General features: G+C 47.4%; 1 protein-coding gene across 2 annotated transcripts in view; it reads left to right on the forward strand.

The window, feature by feature from the left end:
• The first annotated feature begins 3,295 nt into the window (after positions 1–3,295).
• RAB33B (RAB33B, member RAS oncogene family) overlaps positions 3,296–21,052 on the forward strand; it is a 56,253-nt gene continuing 38,496 nt past the window's right edge. For both annotated transcript variants that reach the window (XR_013272314.1, XM_077476924.1), the window contains exons 1-2: positions 3,296–3,604; positions 7,800–8,064. Coding sequence is in view for 1 of the 2 variants with exons in the window: in XM_077476924.1 (XP_077333050.1) it covers positions 7,819–8,064 (246 nt within the window). In the remaining variant the exon portion in view is untranslated. The remainder of the gene's footprint in view (positions 3,605–7,799; positions 8,065–21,052) is intronic.

The raw sequence follows: 21,052 nt of genomic DNA on the forward strand, positions 1-21,052 counted from the left end.
GCGCTATGAACCTAAATACTGTGTGTAATAAAGTGCAAAAGTGCTCAATGAAAGATATGGTTGAAAGAGGCAATGTTCAAAGGCCAATATATATCCAGTCCTAGGCAGTATAAAAACGTGTTGCATGTCCTGGGATTTCTTCGGATAAAACAATAAAAGTGTATCAATAAGACAATAAAAGCATATCAAACACTCAAATGATTCTTCGTAGAACAGTGATAGGAAATATATCCATATGGTGTGCACATGAAGTGAAAAAACGGTGCTCAAAAAGAAGGTGCACTACAATTGCAATAAATCCTGAAGGAATAGGTAAAATCCTAAACGGCATATAAAACATACAAAAAAGTTTCCTCCATATAGTTATATGCTGCAAATGTTCTTATAGGTGAAAGCAAAAAAGATAAGTAGTGTCCATATAAGTTGCAAGTTAGGTAAGTGGCTGTATATTAGCAGTGTCAGCATAAAATGACAAAGTGCTGGTGACAATCCTCTGGCGTAAAGTGCTGGTGATAGGTGACTTCCTGGTTCCTGTGTAGGGATGAGCTCAGGCGTGTTCGCATGGAACACGTGCAGAGCCCGCCAGGAAATCGGCGCAGCGCTGCGCTAATCACAGGCAGTGAAACATTGCCCCAATGCGCGGCTGCAGGGATCGGGCAATGTCTCACTGTCTGTGATTAGTGCAGCGCTGCGCCGACTTCCTGGCAGGCTCTGCATGTGTTCCATGCGAACATGCCTGAGCTCATCCCTTTTCCTGTGCAAAGTAATGTATAGATGTACCCTTACCTTACCGCTGTAAGGTAGCAGCATGTGGGTATATCTCAAGTACAGTTGGTATCACTCCACATGGGACAGGAGCCAGCACCACAGAGGAGTAAGGATGAGCTCAGGCGTGCTCGCATGGTTCATGTGCAGAGCTCGCCATGAAGTCAGCGCAGCACTGCGCTAATCATAGGCAGTGAGACATTGCCCTGATGCACGGATGCAGAGATCAGGCAATGTCTCATTAGAGCAGCGCTGCGCCGACTTCCTGGTGGGCTCTGCACGTGGACCATGTGAACATGCCTGAGCTCATCTCTACAGATTACTTACTCCCTTCTACAGCTCTGACTTTACAAGTAGTCCCTCTGCATTGCACTCTGTTTGATGCTTTAGAATGGCGGGTCAGCAAGCCCAGACCAAGATCTACCAGTCACCTGTCCGCGATCTACATAGTTGCCAACTGTCCCGAATTTCCCGGAACATTCCCGGGATTAGGACCCTTATCCAGATTAAATTTTGTCCCGGGAAATTCGGTTTTTCATGGTTTTTCGCCGCCGGCCCCTAGAGGGGGGCACCTGATGGCATCTGGTGGCAGGCAACATGGCTAGTGACGCGCTCATGGCTCCCACTGATTCTGCATTATGTTGAGATGAATGATTTCATTTTATATTACAATGTAATAATAGAAATAATGCGCTTCAATCATCCTGACACCATAACAATCATGGCGCCGGGATGATAGAAAGGCTAACACCAGGTATTTGGAGTATCTTTATCTGCTGATTGTCAAACTCTGGAAAACACATTGCTATTGTGGTGTAGGATCTGGGGCTGCTGTTCCTCCACCCCTCCCCTTTTCCCTCTCAGTCCCGCATCCATCTCAGACTCTAACCACACCCTTTTGAGCCATGCCCATGTAAACCACACCCATATTTTTCTGCATTTTCACCTTTTCCTATGTCACGCTTTTAACCACATGCCCCGTCCCTTAATTATAACACAAATCTGCCTACAGCCAAAAAAGTGTCCCGGAATTTTTTTTTACAATGTTGGCAACTATGGATCTACTGGTTGCTAATGCCCACTTTAAAGCCTACCCCAGCGTTCCTTTAAATAGTTCAGAACACCCGGGGGGGGGGGGGGGGGCTAGAGGGACCAGCGATCAGTGGTCATGTGATCTGACACTGGTCCAGCTGGCTACGGATCTATAACCTAGCCTGGCATACCTCCAAACGTTTTGAGATGGGAACGAGGGACACCTATTAGCAAAAATATGTAGATATATGACACACACCCGGCCACACCCCCTTAGAAGAGAATTACACAAAATTATTATTTAAACCCACAAGTGCTTTTTTTTTAACCACTACTATTCCTTTATAGTTTTGAAATTTACAAATGCAGCAATTTAGAAATTGGATGAAAGGTTTAGCACCGGGAAACACTTTTTGAAGGATAAAAAGTGCATTTAATATACAACTATAGATCAGACCAAAATGAGGGACAAATGAGGAGGAAAGAGGGGCAGAGGGACTTTGTTCTAAATCAGGGACAGTCGGGAGCAATGGCCTGTACCGACAGCTATGTGCGTGCTCTCAGCACATAAACAATGGCCACCCAGTGACTCATATATATGCAGCGTGTGGGCATTAATCACCTCCCGACTGCACTGTCAGCCAGTTCTGGGAGGCTATCATATGATGTCCCCCAGTGATTGCGCTGTCGAGCGCCCGCTTCGGAGCACTCTGTGATCGCTGTGTCACTGAGACATAGCTGATCACAGATCGGGGTAAAGGGCAAATCACAGTGGCTCTTTACCATGTGGCCAGCTATGTCCAGTCCCAGTTGGTCACGATATAAACACATGCCGGTTATCTGTATTCCTTTCCACATGTTGACAACATAAGGAGAAGAGAGCCAGTAACCAGCTGATGTGAAAGGGGACATCTATACTGATAATCAGAGAACTGATTATCAGTGCCGCCTATCAGTGCCTCCTCATCCATGTCACCAATCAGTACCGCCTATACAGTATATATAAGTTTTTTTAATATATTTTTGGGGGATATTTATTATATTAAAAAGTAAAAAATATTGCTTTTTTTTTTTCAAAATTGTCGCTCTTATTTTGTTAATAGCGCAAAAAATAAAAATCACAGAGGTGATCAAATACCACCAAAAGAAAGCTCTATTTAAAAAAAAAATTGTTGCAACGTCTCACACCACTGCGCAATTGTCAGTTAAAATGACGCAGTGCCGTATCGCAAAAAGTGCTCTGATCAGAAAGGGGTCAATTCTTCCGGGGGTGAAGTGGCTTAAGCCCACTCCTTTGGCACTGCACATATACAGTACGTCAGGTGGTCTCACTGCGCTTTATTTAATTCCTCTTTTCAATCCTGAAGCAGTCAGGCATATACTTAAAGGGGATGAGCTCTAGCAATCCCCCTAATTCTCTCCTTATAGTCCAGCAAACTTTATTGGTACACATGTTTATCAGCTGCTGCAAAGAGCTGCCCCCTGAGGCGGCGTTTTGATGACGCACGGTTCACGGCGGCCATCTTTCCTGAGGGCGAATAAACGCTGATTCCCTTTTTTCTACTGCCCAGATCTAATATGGTGTCGCTCCAGCAGCTAGGGAGGGGGCAGTAGGTGGTGCCAGGCGGGAGAGGGATGAAAGTGGCAGCTTACCAGCAGGGGCAGTAATAGCTGTGGGCCGAGATAGGAAGAAGCCTGAGTAGTGTTTACACGGCGGCTTCTCCCATCACTACCCGCATTCACAGCCGGCTCCAGGGTGTGCTGGCCTGCTAGTTCGTGGCTCCTGGACGCGGCCGGTCGCTGCTTGGTGAGTAGAACTTGCTGTGCCCGCTTTTCCGTGTCACCAGCTGTGTGCCCGTCCCGCCCCACTTGTTGTGTGCACACATCCTATGTCTGCGGCTGCCATTCCTTCCAATATCCAGTCCATCCCAGATCAATCCCAACCCACTGATGGGCAGCAGATCTCAATGTGCAGCCATTGAGTGAGGATTGGGAGGTGACAATAAAATCTCTTGTCTGATCTGAGAACAGCACACAAATATTGGGGGGACACTATATTACTGCAGGTCAGATGGACAAATGAACCCCTTCATACAGCCTTCCTGTGGGGTTTAAAGTGGAATTAAAATCATAGAACTACTTCCTCATACCAGCAATGCGAAGGTTAAACCATTCACCCGTTAGTTGCAGGTGTGGACTTCTGAGCCTCTTTATTGGCTGTTCAGAGAATGACATCACCCTGCGCATGCATGCAGCATTCGATCGTTTCGGTCTTCTGCCGAAAACTCCAACAACGTCACTTCCGGTGACTCTGCAGCGCCAATAATAGGAGATTTGGATGAGTTTGCCGTTTTCAGCGTATACACTACGGTACACCATATCATGAGTGGACATTGTTGGTGTGCCCGATACTAACCAACACGGCTGCCTCAAAGGTGGCAACAACATTTTCCCTCCTTACCGGGTGTAATGTCAAAACGGCCAACTCCTCGTGTACCGTAATGTATACGATGCCACTGTTGTCAAAACAACCAACTGGTCCTGTATCGTAGTGTATACGCCGCCAATGTTCTATCAAAATGACCAACTGGTCCTGTACTGTAATGTATACGCTGCCGATGTTCTGTCAAAATGACCAACTGGTCCTGTACTGTAATGTATACGCTGCCGATGTTCTGTCAAAATGACCAACTGGTCCTGTACTGTAGTGTGTACGCTGCAGATAATCTGTCAAAACAGCCAACTCATTGAAATCTCCAATTATTGCTGTTGGAGAGTCACCGGAAGTGACGTGGTTGGAGTTTTCGGCAGAGCACCGACACAGTCCGAGTGTGCCGGGAATGCATGCCTGGCTGTGCATTCAATAGAAGACTGTGAGCAGGCAGAAGAGATGTAGCATGTCTCTTCTGTAATAAAGAGCTGTCTGCTTGTGGTTTTGTTATTGCTGGGAGGTGGCACAGCTTCTTTATCATGTGACTGCAGTGATTGGATCTCACAGTGGTCACCTGATTGGGAGCCTATCCTCCCTGGATCACAACCGTAAGTGCCGGTTCACACTAGTGCGATGCGAGAACCCTGCGAATCAACTGCGGGTTCCCGCATCGCACTTGACACGCACTGCAGTTCACACTGCCATATGCGATCTGATGGGGAGTGTCATTATATGTCAACGACACCCCCATTTCAGCTCGCATATCGCACTGCGAACTGACAGTTCGGACATGAATCGGATCGCATATGTGTGAACACACATGCGATCCGATTCTGGTCCGAACAGAAAAAAGGGTCCTGTGCGTGTTTGGACCGAATGCGGTGCGATATCAGCCATACTATCTGTATGGCTGACATCACACCCGCACAGACATCGCATGTAATGTGAACAGCCATGCGCTGCGAATTACATGCGATGTCTGGCATCGCACTAGTGTGAACCGGCACTGAGCCATGATGGGCTCTCAACACAAAACCTCAGGCCACCACTAAATTGTATGTGTGGCAGCTGGGCTGTACCACCCACTTTTTTTTTTTTTTTTTTTTGCTGTTGTACGCTAATATGTAAATTGGGAGGCAGTCTGTGCAATCTAGGAGTCGGCAGGTTTTTTTTTTTTTAAGATCCAGCTCCATTGATAACTACAGAGAGCCTAAAAAGTTGGGTGCCACCTCAAATTTTTTAGCGAACATTCGATACCTGGCAAGGTTGCTAAGTTCCTAGTCTGGCTCCTTTGCTGTGCCTTAAAGCAACGGTTGCCAATTAGTGGTCTGTGGACGATTGATGGTCCATGAGAAAATGTTGGTGGTCCCCAGGGGTTTTGCCGCAAATGAACATTGTGGTGGATGTATACTGCCTAATATTGTACTCCAGTGATGTTCTCAATGCGGGCTGACACTCAATACTTGATACCCGATGCCTCTTCTGTAGTTCCGGCTCTTGTGAAGGGAGTAGCGTAGAGAGCGGGAAGTGAAGGAGGAGGGGACTTCCAATGGCAGCGCTGAGGAAGCACGGAACTCGAGCACATGGCTGGGTAAGGGGTGAGATCCATTGATGAGTCTGTGTAAGGCAGCAGTGTGGGGGAACAGAGAGCCAGAGCATTGTGTTATATATATATATATATATATATATATATATATATATATAATATAAATTATACACACATGCATACATAGGCGTGTGATCCAGTTGGAGGGGAGCAAAGAGCTGGAGCATTGTGTGTTTTAGGCATGTAAAATTCATGCCAGTGGTCTGCAGGATTCCAAATTGTGAGTTTAGGGGTTCGTGAGGTCCAAAAGGTTGACATCAACTGCCTTAAAGGATAAGTTCACCCTTCTGAACATACCCTTATTTACAGTCAGTTCACATCTGTGTGGGTGGTGCCGCTGCGGGACCTACACAAATACCGGCAACCACCCACTCCCAAGAAATGCAAGAGCTGCATTAATCCTAATGGCTCACCGTTCGCACTAAAAATCACACCCATACTGGGAACTTTGGTTCCTCTGCGGACTGCGGTTTTAAAAAATAGTGTAGGAACTTCTTTCCTGCAGGGCATGGGAGCCCATGGGCTCTCGTGCCAGCGCGAACTGCATGCCACAGGTGTGAACCTAGCCTTGGAATGAAACATATTCAGCATCAGACCCCACCGATTCCCCCCAAGTCCCCCCCTCCTTGTGGCAGCGAACCAGGGATCTTCATCCCGTACGCTCTTCCACAATTCAAAAACGGCGCACACGTGTACGGCTTGTTATTGATTCTCACGTCCCTTTTGAATCAATGAACTACAAGTACGGACGGCCTTTGCAGCAGTCAGCTTGTAGCTCTCAATAAACTACCATGGTGTTGATTCTCCCTGTCAGTGTAAACCTGCCTGTACGATCTACAAGCAGACAGCTCACCTCTGTAGGAGACCTGCAGCAGATCACTGGTGAAATGCTTCCCAGGCTCCTAACAAAAATAGTTTACCTGCAAAAAAAAAAGTGTACTTTTTTTTTGGTAAAAGGTGAACTTATCATACCGCTGTATGTATATAATCTGTTTACTCCCTGAGTGGACCAGCTTGACACGCTTAGCAGTCCGTCCACCCAGTGACTCTCGCGTTACCTGTCTGAGGTGCACGAGGGACTGCCATAGATTTTTATATCTTCCTGGTGGGTTTCGGCTTCATTGCGAGAGGCTCCAGATCCTCGCTGCCCATACTATACCATACTTCTTCTTTTTTTTTTTTTTCAGAAAGCTAAACTATATCCAGCACCCTGCTGGCTCCTTACACTGGGCATGATCTGCCTACATAGTATAGAGAAGCAGAGAGACCCAGTGATGACATCATTGGGTCAAGAATAAGGTATTCAGTAAAAATGAGAAGGTTCTATGTAAAAAATATCCACAGCATGTTGATGGGGGGGGGGGGGGGGATAAAGCAGGGAAGCTTTAAGCAGGTACTTGGGCCTGAAGATTGACTGACTGATCAGACACTAAACGGTGAACTGTGGCAGATGGAGGGTCACAGATATCCCCCATACCTGAAAAATAGTGGGTTCAGAGGCTTTAAATGGTGGAATGGAGCTGCATGGACTCGCAGGCAACCTGCATTGATTTTTTATTTTATTTTTTCCCCTCGTCAATACAGTTTTACCTGAAGGTTAATGAATAGATAGTAGACACTACAAAATGCCAGATTGTGCCTTTTTCATTACAGCATCCTCTAGGACTTGCTAGATCCCTATGAAATTTCTGTGCAATCTAAAAGTCAAAATTTGCATGAACATTAGCACACTCAGGTATGACAATGCTTTGTCCTGGACAATTGCTCACTCAGGCAGAGGATTGCATTGTGGAATCATGGATGGCAAAGTTGTGTCTGCTATCCTCATAACCACATAAATCATGATCGGTAAGTAGGTAGGTGAGGCACATTCTTAATAAAAGAAGAAATATAGTCTGGCACTTGCCAGTTTTAATAGCCCATTATTCCTTCATTATTTTCATTCTATTTTTTATTTTTTTTTAGGGTTGGTGTGTTGGCTAACATGTCTTCGGCCACTGGTGGAGATAGAGGATTGGAGTCCTCTTTGGAAGCTAGTATTAGCAGTACCTGCTCTTATGGATCCACGCGGGCCAGGATCTTTAAGATCATTGTGATTGGTGATTCCAATGTGGGAAAGACATGCCTGACTTATCGTTTCTGTACCAGCTACTTCCCTGAACGGACTGAGGCCACAATAGGTGTAGACTTTCGAGAGAGGAGCGTAGAGATTGATGGAGAGAAGATTAAGGTAAAGAAGCTATGTTAATATTGATATGTGGATTATTTGCTGGCATTAAGCAGTATTATATGTTCATCATTTTTGTAATGTTGTGTTGCTTTTCATATCTGGTTCAACCATTTTTAGCAAAATGCAGTCTTGAACTAATTATTGCTAAAGTCCAGATCCTCACTAGAAAGCGCAATGTCCATCAGCTGTATAAATAGGCCGGATTCAAAGCTTTCTGTTGCCGAAAACCAGGTCAGTGCACATTATAGCGACCTGTGTTTTAGCACACTACTATGCACAAATGTGAACCATCTATGTGTTGTGGCGTGCTTTGTGAAAGAAAAGTGCTGTTTCATTGTAAACCTGCACTGTCTTACTTTTACAGCCTGTCCAAAATAAATGGGTTATCTTGCACAACAGATTGCAGAAGTGTGAATCTGGTCTTAACATGAAAGATTTCTAACGGAAAATCTTCAACCAATATCCATACTACCAGTGGAATCTGCAAATCACATGAAATATCATCTTTTGCTATTCATGTCCCCTATGAGATCTGCATTTCTCTGCTCAGTATCCAAACCGCAAGAAGGATCTCCACGGCATACACATGACAATTTTTTTTTTTTTTTTCCTTTTTGTCCTATAAATGTATATTTCTCCAAAAGAGAATTGCACATCCTGGAGCAAGCTTTTATCCGTAGCCCATAGAAAATAACATGTTAAAGCAACCCTGACATTGGATCGGACAGAACCACAGGCAGCCTATAATTTATCAGGCTGCGTTCACACCTTTGTGTTCTGGGAACCTGCATCACGCTTGCAGTGCCATTAGTTCTTAAAGGGTTTGTTAACCCCCCCCAAAAAAAAATATACAGATTTCCTGTTCCCTTAAACCAGATTAAACCACACAGTGCTGTGTAATCTGCCCCCTCTAAACTGTAAGGAAAAAAAAGTAAGTAAAAAAAACCTGCCTGAACCTGCCACTTCCTTTATCCCCCTCTCTGTACTGTCCACGGTGGTCAGGGCTCAGCAGCCCTGACCATAGTGGTCACAGCGTATCCCTCCATCATACGCAGCCCTGCTCTCCCTCTCACCCCCTCCTCTCTGTGTGTCTCCGTCTCCACCCCCTAGCCGCTATTGGTAAAACAAAAAATTCTAAATGGTCCCTGCCAGCCTGGCATAGCACACTGCATTGGTCTTTTATCAAAACGAGCATTGTAAATACTGATTTAGCTTGATCTTCAGGCTGGTCACGTGTGTCTCGGACAGTTTCCAGAGCTGCTGTAGGAGAGGCTGAGCAGCCATGTGATCTCCCCGGCTGATGTCAGAGGGAGATCTTGGTCCCACCTGCAGAAGCCATATATCGGACGTATACAGCGGCTGCAAGTCATGTGACCAGCCTGAAGATCGCTTCAAATGTGTATTTACAGCTCTTGTTTTTAGAAGACTAATGCAGCGTGCTTTGCCAGGCGCTAATAGAGGGTCTGGCAGTGTTTGTGTTATATGGGTTAACACAGGGCTCGACAAAACCCGGGCGCCCGGTCGCATTTGCGACTAGAATTCCAGACCTGGCGCCTGGGGCAGCACAGCTGGGGGTATGCTGTCTCCTCGGGCCCCCCCCGGCGCGATCGCGTCGGGCTGCGCCGCCGCCGGCCGGTAATTTAGCCCCCGGCTTTGAGGCCTTCTACGATCCTATAGTTCCTTCTGTAATCTGGCGCCCTCTTGTGGTGGCCGTTGGAATTACAACCAGCAATGCTAATGGATGCAATGCTAATTTTCCCTGCCTGCCAGCCTATCTTCCTTCCCTTTACTCAGAACCCCTAAAAATTATATATATATTTTATTCTAACACCCTAGAGAATAAAATGGTGGTCGTTGCAATACTGTCTGTCACACCGTATTTGCACAGCGGACTTACAAGCGCACTTTTTTGGGGAAAATGTATTTAATAAAAAAAATAAAATAAGACAACAGTAAAGTTAGCCCAATTTTTTTTAATATTGTGAAAGATAATGTTGCGTAGAGTAAATCGATACCAAACATGTCATGCTTCAAAATTGCGCCCGCTCATCGAATGGCGACAAACTTTTACCCTTTAAAATCTCCATAGGCGACATTTAAAAAATTCTACAGGTTGCACTTTTTAAGTTACAGAGGAGGTCTCTGTATTTTTTTTTTATTTTAACTTTTATTTTTATTTTTTTCACTGTTCTTTACAAAAAAAAAAATGTGTCACTTTTGTTCCTATTACAAGGAATGTAAAAATCTCTTGTAATAGAAAAAAGCATGACAGGTCCTCTTGTATATGAGATCTGGGGTCAGAGAGACCTCACATCTCAATTTACACTAAAATGCAATTTAAAAAAAAAATTGTCATTTGAAAAAAATAAATAAAATGTCCCTCTAAGAGCTATGGGGGGCAATGACTTGGAGACAGGTGAGGGGCTTGGGGCTATCTTCCCCTCACTTGTCTCCATGTCAGGCCAGGGACAGGTCCAGATCGCCGTCACGGACCCGGCTCCTAACTTTTTTAGCTGGCTCCTAGATTCCAAGCAAATTTGTCAACCCCTGGGTTAACAAACACTTTAATGGCACCCCAAACACAGCTAGGTGCCGCGTGCTTTGTCACATGAAACCGTGCCAAAGGTTCACTGCCAAAATGGTGCAGGAGCTACTTTGGCAAGTGTCAGACAGCCCTTTTAAGTAAGGGGCTGCCCTATGCTTTGTGCAACAAATTCATAAACGCATCATGTTGCGCAGATGTGACTCCAAAAATATGAAAGGGGGGGGTGGAAAAGGGGACTTTAAATTAAACATATGTGAATATGTCTCCATTCCTGATACAGTAGAAAACTAAGAAGAAATGAATGGGACTTTATATGAGGTAAGAGTGGCAACAGAGAGACAGTCAGTGTAAAAACACAATGTTTATTGCTTAGTAATGATTACATAACATTTTTGAAAAATACATTCATAGATTTGTGTCCTTATTGACAACATGTAACAAACGTATGTAGAACTGGCAACAAGAAAGTGATTTGTTGTATAATAATTATATGACCGCTGCATCAAGATAATACATTGTAGGATAAATGTGTAACCATCCTAAGGCCCCTTTCACACTGGGTCGCTTTGCAGGCGCTACAGAGCTAAAAAATAGGGCCTACAAAGTGCCCTGAAACAGCCGCTGCTGTGTCTCCAGTGTGAAAGCCCCAAGGGCTTTCACACTGGAGCGGTGCATTAGCAGGACGGTCAAAAAAGTCTTGCTAGCAGCATCTTTGGAGCGGTGTATACACCGGTCCTGCTCATTTAAATCAATGGGGCAGAGTGGCTATACTGCCAGCAAAGCGCTGCTTTTAACCCTTTCTCGGCCACTAGCAGGGGGGTAAAACCGCCCCACTAGCAGCCGAATACCGCCTCTAAAATGACGTTAAAGCAGTGCTAAACATAGCGCAGTTTTACCGCTGCTCCTGTCCCAGTGTGAAAGGGGCCCAAATGACACGGATCACCTCAGGAACAGTATAAAGATAAAATTTGTATATGTAAAACTGGTTGAACCGTCTAATGAAGGTGAGATGCATCAAATAATCCCTACATGTTTTGTGGATTTATTCCCCTCTTCAGGGGCAAATGCATTAGATATCTGTGAGAAAACACAAATATAAAAAAATAGAATGTTTTATACAATAAATACGATATAGCAAGGGTGCCTGACAAAAAAGAATAGTAGCCAAAGGGAGGAGATTGCTCCTTCCCCTTGAGTACTTACATATGAGCTAAATATGAAGTGTTGAGATAGCAACAAAATGCTGATCAAGGGGTGTCTCATGGGAGCTGAGCTACGGGGACCCGAGGAGTGGAACAGGAGCATAAATCGAACCTCCACAGGAAAGGAATGTCAGTAGGTGATGTGTATAGGCTCCAATACTATAACTTAAAAAAATTTGAGTGAATTGTGTAAAACTACACTATACAAAATCGTGAATGGAACCCTCAACCAAGGACAAGCTAAAGATATAGGTGAAAGAAAAGTTTGAGGGAGGCAGAGCCACATTGTTTTTATCCATTTATTTTCACAGACCGATATTCTTAACGGAGAACCCCCATGAGTAGGTGAGGGTGTGTGCTCAAGAGACTAAAATGGACTTGGTGATATAAGCTCTCCATTGATTACCTTGAACAAGAAGCCATGATCTAGATGTGTGTGTACACAGTGTATGATGCCGGAAGGAATGGCTGGAAACAAGTGAGTCTTATATGCCCCAAGCCCAGCCCAGCGTCACGCTGGCTTGACAAGTTTAGGGGAAGAGAAGCCGTTCCCACCCAAATGGCAACAGCTGTAGAGAGGGGCTGCAATCACCATCTCCCCATAGTCAGCCAGAGTGGAAAACAACATGCCAGCATCAAGACACCTGTCCATGTGCACGGCGCGTGTGCGTGGTGCCTATGAAAATGAAGGCACACCAGCCCAGTCCCTCACACCAACAAGGGTGGGAGATGGGGCAAGCCATGTGCATTGCAGCTCCCGGACAACAGAAGCAGCCCAGCTGATGCAAGTCACCTGGAACTTCATCAACTAACCACACAGCAATTAAACCTATTGGGCATGTAATCAATTCTACATGTAGCGCTAAAGTGCCCCTTAAACTCAGTGTAACCTCATCTTTCACATTATACAAAAAATTGTGCATGTTTTAATATCATGAAACAGTTTCTTATCAAGAAAACGCATTTTGAAAAATTGCTGCGCAAATACCGTGTGGCATAAAAAGTTGCAACTACCACCATTTTATTCTCTAGGGTGTCTAAGAAAATATCTATCAGCTCTCTTCGCGCTGGCTGTATATATGTGGCCTTGGCTTTAGGGGTTATACCAGGATGATGCCTGCAGCTGCGGTACCATTTTTTTATTTTTTATTATAGAGCAGGCATTTGGCTCTTCAGGAATAACAACTGATGCGGCTAAAAGCTGCTTGGCTGTTATCCCGAGGGGAGGAGAGGGCATGTCCTGCCGCTCTTCCCAGGCTTCTCGTCCCACCGGGTGACACGATCCAGCACTTCTGCTAGCTAGAGTGCGGCTTCCTTCCAGTCTCCTATGTGTAAACACTGAAGCAACGTCATGACCTCGCTTCCGGTTTACTCGGCTGCCAATGGCGGTGATTTAAAAAAAATCTACAGTATTCAGAATCATAATTTTTGGCAATCTGAATACTTTGAGGTGCAAAGGAGAGATTTGGGGTCTTTTAGACCCCTGATCCCACCATAAAGAGTACCTGTCACAAGGGATGTTTACATTCCTCGTGCAAGCAATAAGTGATCAACATTATTATTATTATTATTTTATTTTTAAAAGAGAGAATGTAAAACAAAATGTAAATAAAATAAGAAAAGAAAAAAGAGAATTTTTAAAGCACTTGCGCAGCAAGGAAAACGCATACGCAAGTCCCACCCGCATATGTAAACAGTGTTCAAATCACACATGTGAGGTATCGTCGCGATCGTTACAGCAAGAGCAATAATTCTAGCACGAGAACTCCTCTGTAGATATATGTCGCCTATGAACATTTATAGGGTATCTATTTACTCGATGTAACCTCTTTCACGTTATACAAAAAAATTGGGCTAACTTTACTGGTGTGTGTTTGGGTTTTTTTATTTATTTTTTTCCTCCCCATTAACCACTTTCAGACTGGACCATTTTGTTGGCTTAAGACCAGAGCACTTTCTCTTATATTCACCGACTGACGCAGCTCCTCTGTTAGCCATTGGGTTGTTATGCCCATTACTAGGAGAATACTAGGCATTAGTTGTAATACAAAACTCAGAACTCTTTAGTTCTGCCCAGGGGGCGGTCCCTTGGGCAACAACCCTCCAGCCTGCCATGCAGTCTTCAGTTTTATTTTGCCTAGTGAAGGAGAAGGACCTAGAAACCCTGCAGGCCCATCGGTCCGTGCTTTTTTTTTTTTTTTTTTTTTCTACGGAATGGTGACTTTTTGCGCAAGATGATTGATTCTGTGATCTACTATCAACAGCCAGCTGGGTGACAGGCTGGATACTCTTATCCTTAGTCTCCCCAGTCCAGCCATCGAGCATATGCAGGCTGCAGCTATGCGCTAGGCAGGCCACAACGAAACCTCAGCTCCAGAGGTGGTCGGTGAGCTTTTTTGCTCCTGGGGATACATATGACCGGGCTACTGATGTCTGCGTCACAGTATGCCGGGCCAGCAGCCACACTGTACTGATCGGTGAATGGGTCTGTGATGTAATGTCTCCCAGCTCTTCAGGACTGGTAAGTACAGCTTTCCCTGCCTCGGTGGGGCTGAGCAGCTGGGCATTTCCTGGGAGGTCGATTTGGGGGACCCTCACCTCCCTCTCTTCTCTCCCTGTCCCTATCTTCCCTCTTCCTCCCCCACCCCCCCACCCCCCCGTGGGGGATGCTGCATGTGGCTGCTGAGTGGTGTGTGTGTGTGTGTGTGTGTGTCTATGCAGGGGCTCTCTTGGGGGGCTCTCACCTGGGGGGGGGGGGGGGTTTGTGCTGGCTAGCTGTGTCCTGGGTCCTGTTCTTCATGCCCCTGGAAGATGTCTGTGAGGCCATGCTGATGTCCTGTGCAGCGCTGTGCTCACCGCCACTGATTTCTCCCTGTACCTCATGGAGCTGCGCCCATTTTAGGTGTGGGCAAGGGCATTTTCCTGGTGATTTCCTATACAGGACACCGGCAGCCATTTTCTTGAAGTCTGAACACGTTTTTTGGTGTTCTCTAGCCGCAGCATGTGCTCCTGTGCGCTCTCAGCCATTGTCCTTGTGCTGGACACTGGGTGGCCATTTTCTTGAAGCCTGAGCACACTTCAGAGCGGTTTTAGCTCCATTTGCAGCTGCTTCCACCAACACAACACTGTTTCCTCTGCACCTGGGAGCCAACAGGGACTACAGGCACTACCTGCTGAATAGCGCAGAACTCCTCAGGGTGGTGAGTCCAGCGGGAAAGGGCCCCTCAGCCAGCGGCAGTAAGGAGGTTGGGACTGTCGCTGTCCTAAGTCCCCTTCTGGTGACAGACAGGGTAGGGTCAGCATGGCTTCAGAAACTGGTGTTTCTTCCCCCGAAATCCAGGCAATTGCAACCGGGTCGCCTGCGGACTGCGCATTGCCCATTGACACCCTGACGGTGGTCCTCAATTTGTTTGTTGCCAAGATGGAGGCACGTGGGAAAGGGTGCAAAAAAGCAGCCCCTGCCCCCCCCCCCCTCCTTTGGGGAGAGCTCTGACGCAGACTCAGGTCCTGCTAAGGCTGGTGACCCCTGCTCTGTCTTGTCAGATGACGCTGACCAGGACCGTTTAGACAGTGAGGATGAGTCCCCGTCCAGGTCCGTGTGCAACAAAACGCTTGTTGGAGCACTTATCACAGCTGTGCGTGATACCTTGAAGATTCAGGAGCCAGCAGATCCCTCTGCTGATGTAGCAGTCCCCTTTGGGTCCCACAAGCCAGTACGTTCACCTAAGGTGTTCCTGTATCTGACTCATTTACAAGGAATGGGGTCGCCCGCAACTGACCTTTTCGGTCTCCAAATCCATGGTGGTGCGTTACCCTTTTGAGAAAAGCCTTCTCAAGAAATGGTCAGCTCCTCCGGTCATGGACCCCCCCCAGTATCCAGGTTAAATAAAGTAACCACGATCCTGGTAGTGGGGTCTCCTGCATTTAAGGATCCCACGGACAGGAAGACCGAGGCAGTGGCTCGTTCCTTGTTTACGGTTGTGGGGTCAACTGTGCAACCAGTACTGGCACTTGTGTTGCAGACACTGAGTGGGCAAAACTGTTGCACTGCGAATTGGGAGAGCAACAGGCTTCTCCTGTCTGCGTGGAACTAGCAGACCAACTAGTGCAAGGCCTTAAGTATGTTTGACGCGGCCCTGGAAACTCTTCCTCTGTTATCCAGGGCTTCAGTGGTGCTGAGGCGCCTAATTTGGTTAAAATGCTGGTCTGCATCCTTGCGATCGGCTCTTTGGAGCCTCTTTGGATGACATTATTAAAAATGCCACTGGTGGTAAGAGTACCCTACTCCCACAGGCTAGGAAAGCTAAGGAGCCACACCGTAGGCAAGGGCCCTCTTCTTCTTCTCTTTTTTTTTTTTTTTTTTTTTCGCTCACAAACTGCTTTTTCATCTGCCCAGAGCTTCGGCTAAACGTCGCCAGCCCGACAGGATGACCACGGAAGGACAAAAACGTCCCTGGAACCGCAGGCCTGCGAACAAAAGTGCTACCGCATGAAGGTTTGCCCCCACCCATGTCTCCGGCTGTGGGTCGCCTTTTGGGAGTTTGCAGCCCGGTGGTCCTCTCGGCTATCCGACTAAGGGTTCTGCGATCTGATTTCCTCCGGCTACAAGATAGCGTTTCTCTCTTGGTCGCCAAACAGATTCTTCCCTTCCAGCATACCCGTATCCCCGGGTCGCCGGGGGCCCTCTTGGAGGCAGTAGGGGCCTGCTGAGTCGCGGGGTGGTTGTACCGGTTCCGGAATCGAACTTTTCCAGGGATTCTACTCAAATCTGTTTGTAGTTCCCAAGAAGGAAGGGGTGCGTCCAATCTTGGATCTAAAAGCCCTCAATCTCTTTGTGAAAGTGCAGAGATTCAGAATGGAATCAGTTAGCTCAGTAGTCGCTGCACTCCATCAAGGGTACTCCCTGGCATCCTTAGACATCCAGGATGCGTACCTGCACATACCCATATGCCTTCGGCATCAAAAGTTTCTGCGATTTGCAGTCGGAAGACCACTACCAGTTTGTGGCTCTTCCTTTTGGTCTGGCATCAGTCCCCCGAGTCTTTACCAAGGTATTGGCTCCAGTTTTGGCATTGCTGCGGCAGCGTGGGATCGCAATCGTGTGATACCTAGACGATCTCCTCCTGAGGGCATCTTCCGCCTCAGAATTAGAGGCGGATATGGCGATCACCATGCAGACCCTGCAAGAATTTGGGTTGCTGTTGAACCTAAAGAAGTCGGTGATTGTACCGACCCAGTGTCTGGAGTACTTGGGCTTGCTACTGGACTCCTGCAGAAGGAGATTTTGACAAAAAATGGACAGTTGTCCTTGGATCGATAGATTCAGGTGAGCCAGTCAGAGATTCACTGATCTGGTGGCTGAGGTCTCCGGAAGTCCGGGAAGTCGTTCCTACCTCTGAAATGGACAGTGATCACAACGGGCGCCAGCCTATTCGGCTGGGGTGGAGTAACGGGGGTTCAGTTGGCTCAGGGCCTCTGGTCGGCGGAAGAATCCAAGTTGCCGATCAATCTGCTCGAGCTAAGAGCGATCACGCTGTGCCTCCACATGGTTGATGAGACTTCAGGGGCATCCGATCATGATCCAGTCAGACAATGCCACGGCTGTGGCATACGTCAATCGCCAAGGGGGAACAAGAAGCTCAGTTGTCGCACGGGAGGTCGCTCACATACTTTTGTGGGCAGAGCGACACCTACCGGTCCTGTCGGCCATTTAAATCCCAGGAGTGGAGAACTGGCAGGCGGACTATCGCCAGATGCTGGACCCAGGAGAATGGGCATTGTATTTGGGCTACTGTGCCTGAGGTGGGGCACACCAGACGTGGATCTTCTGGCCTCCCGTCTCAATCGGAAGGTGCTGAGATTTGTGTCCACGACAAGAGATCCGTGTGCAGACGCGCTGGTGGCTCTGTGGGATCAGTACCAGATGATCTACGCCTTTCCACCACTAAAACTGTTACCACGTCTGCTTCACAGAGTGGAAGTCGAGAGGATCCCAGTAATACTGATTGCCCCAGATTGGCCTCAGCATCCTTGGTACGCAGACCTAGTGCGCCCGGTGGCGGACGCCCCATAGCGACTGCCGTTACAATAGGACCTTCTGGCTCAACCAAGCTCTGATTCTCCATCCTGCTTTACCATTGCGGGGTTTAGCGGCATGGCTATTGGGAGCCAGGTGTTGAGGAACCGAGGTCTATCGGTACTCAGTGATCCCAACGCTGAGGGCGCGGAAATCTTCGCGGAAGATATACCATCGTACCTGGAAGGCCTACATCTCCATGTGGAGGAGAGAGGATGGCATCCGCGCTCCTTTTCCATATCCAGGGTCCTGCTGTTTCTTCAGCAAGGAGTAGGCCAGAAATTGGCGTTAAGGGGCAAATTTCAGCCTTGGCTGTCCTTCTTTTTTTTTATTTTTTTATTTTTTTTTGTACTCACCGCAAATCCTTTTCTCTGTAATTCATTGATCGGCACCCACCCATCCTTTTTCTCTTTGTTATAGTGCTTGTTGACGTACTGATGACTGCATAGCAGGCTGGAGGGTTGTTGCCCAAGGGACCCCCTCTGGGCGGAACTAAAGAGTTCTGATTGTTGTATTACAACTAATGCCTAGTATTCTCCTAGTAATGGGCATAACAACCCAATGGCTAAGAGAGAGGAGCTGAGTTGGTCAGTGAATTGCAGAGAAAAGGATTTTATGGTGAGTAAAAAAATCCAATTTTTCTCAAATCGCCTTTCAGGACAACCCCGGAGAGAGTGTAGCTCCACCTTGTAATTAGGAAACACATGCCCACTTTAAAAACACCTCCTCTTCCTCCATGGCTTCAGTTATTGTGTTTCCTCCTTGGAGGAAGCATGTGCCTGAACCAGGGAGAGCTACACTCTCTGCAGGGGAGTAAGGCTTACCTTTCGTTGCAGGTTGTTTCTTTTTGACCCCCAGCAGCATCTCCACGGGGAGAGGACTCCTGGAGCTCCTGGTCCCACCATCTCACGGGAGTAAGGACCCTCGGAGTGCCGGCGTCGGGTGCGCGGTGTCCGCTGGTTAGCGCAGGGAGGGCTCTGTTGCTGGCGGAGGCCGCTGCAGGTCAGCGGCATGGCTCCGTTTTCAGCGCCGGGTCCCGGGCGGCGACGGCGTCGTTCACGGTGACGCGCGGGCGCTCTGAGGGGGCGTGGCGCCGTGGTTTAAGCGCCTGGAACGCAGGGATCATGGGGTGGATCAGGTGACCGCGTGCTTCCGCTTCCGGCCGGCCCTGATGACGCGGCGGCCGGGAAAATTTAAAATGACAGAGCTGTTTGTGATAGCTGCCTCACTCAAACGATGGAAGAGTGTAAGCCAGCTATGGCGGAGACAGGCGCCCCTAGCACCGGTCCAGCCCAGGTACGTAAGGTGCACTGGCACCCTCTGCTTTACTGTTGGGCTATGTCTTTGTCTGTTCCCCCCCTCTTGGGGGCCTGTCGCTGCAGGTCAAAGGTGGACTTCGCTCTGACCTTTTGCAGCCTAGTTCTGGGGTCTCACTAGTGGTCTGTTTGGTGGTGGGTCTCTGCACTGGCTTGGTGTTAAGCAACTGGTTGTTGAGAGCTTTTAGTGAGTTAAACCTGTATGTCGTTTCAGGAAAAATCACTAGGAAAAGCTAGACCAGGTCAGAGAAAATGTCCTTCTTGACCCCCCTCAGAGATTCATGGCAGAAGGCAATGTGCAGAAATTGTATCAGAGAATTGGTGGAAGAGGAAACATCTCAACAATATAAGGATTTGTTTTCTTCGGTTAAAGAGCTGACAAACTCCTTGAGTTCAGTCAGGTCCATCCTGATACAAAACCCTCCCGCACAGACCGAGCCTCAGAACTTACCGCCCAGCCCCAGGGCGTCGTCATCCAGACAGGTGGAAACTGAAGAGTCTGGAGACGAAGGGGGTAGTACTCTCATCTCCTTCAGGGATTCTGAGGAGGAGGAAGAGGAAGAAGATAGCAGGGGCTCCAAATTCAAGCTATCACTAGAGGAAGTAGATGATATTCTTAAAGCAATCTACACTACTCTAGAAATTCAAGAAGAAAAAGTACAACTGTCAGTTCATGACAAAATGTACCAGGGGTTGGACGAAACAAAACGGAGAGTTTTTCCAGTCCACAGGGTCCTCTCAGACTCAGTGAGAAAGGAGTGGAAGGACCCAGAAAAAGCCCCTTTCTTCTCTAAAGCTCTAAAGAGAAGGTTTCCCTTCGAAGATAAGGACTCAGAGGTTTGGAACAAGAAACCCAGAGTTGATGCAGCTTTCTCGCAGGTATCCAGACGAACGGATCTAGCCTTTGAGGATATGGGGATCCTTAAAGACCCAATGGACAAAAAAGCTGACTCCATCCTTAAAAAGGCTTGGGATGCTGCGTCAGTCAGTCTAAAACCAGCTATGGCAGCTACGGTAGTGGCCAGGAATCTGGAATGTTGGGTAGAGAAGCTGAAGAGCCATATTGAGGCGGGGACACCCCGCAAGGATCTCTTAGAGTCCTTTCCACTGATCCTGAATGCAGTCAAATACATGGCGGATGCATCAGCAGAATCGGTTAAACTGGCCGCTAGGTCTTCGGCTCTTGTAAATTCAGCCAGGAGAGCAGTTTGGCTGAAAACATGGTCTGGGGACACTGCTTCTAAGGTCAAGCTGTGTGGTCTTCCCTTCTCGGGTGACTTGCTCTTTGGTCCCGATTTAGAGTCTGTGCTGGATAGAACAGCCGATAAAAAGAAGGCTTTTCCAGTTAAGAAAAAGCAGGTTGCCAAAAAGAATTTTCGTGCTTTTCAGCAGTCCCATAAAAAAGACCAGGAGCGCAAGAGCAGATGGGGTTCACAGAAGGGCAAAGGCAAGGGTGGAGTACTCTTTAGATCTCCCCCAGAGCAGTCCCCTAAGAGCAAGTGACAATATCTCCCCAGTGGGGGGGAGACTGTCAGCTTTTCGCGAACAATGGGACAGGCTGTCTCCAAATCTGTTCGTGAAGAGCGTTGTCGATCAGGGGTACAGGTTGGAGTTTTCAGAACTACCCCCGAGCAGGTTTTATGTGACAACATTGACAAGGGATCAGGAGAAGGCCTCTGCAATGAAGCTTTTGTTACAGGAGCTGATACAGCAAGAGGTTCTGATTCAAGTCCCAGTAAACCAGCAGGGCGGGGGTTTTTATTCACATATTTTTCTGGTGAAAAAACCCTCAGGGAAGTACCGTCTAATCCTGAATCTGAAATTTCTGAACAGGTTCATTCGGTACAAA

Source organism: Lithobates pipiens, unplaced genomic scaffold (genome assembly GCF_037356315.1).
Source record: "Lithobates pipiens isolate NorthernLeopardFrog02 unplaced genomic scaffold, aLitPip1_a1.2 Scaffold_13, whole genome shotgun sequence".
In the NCBI taxonomy this organism is placed as follows: Eukaryota; Metazoa; Chordata; class Amphibia; order Anura; family Ranidae; genus Lithobates; species Lithobates pipiens.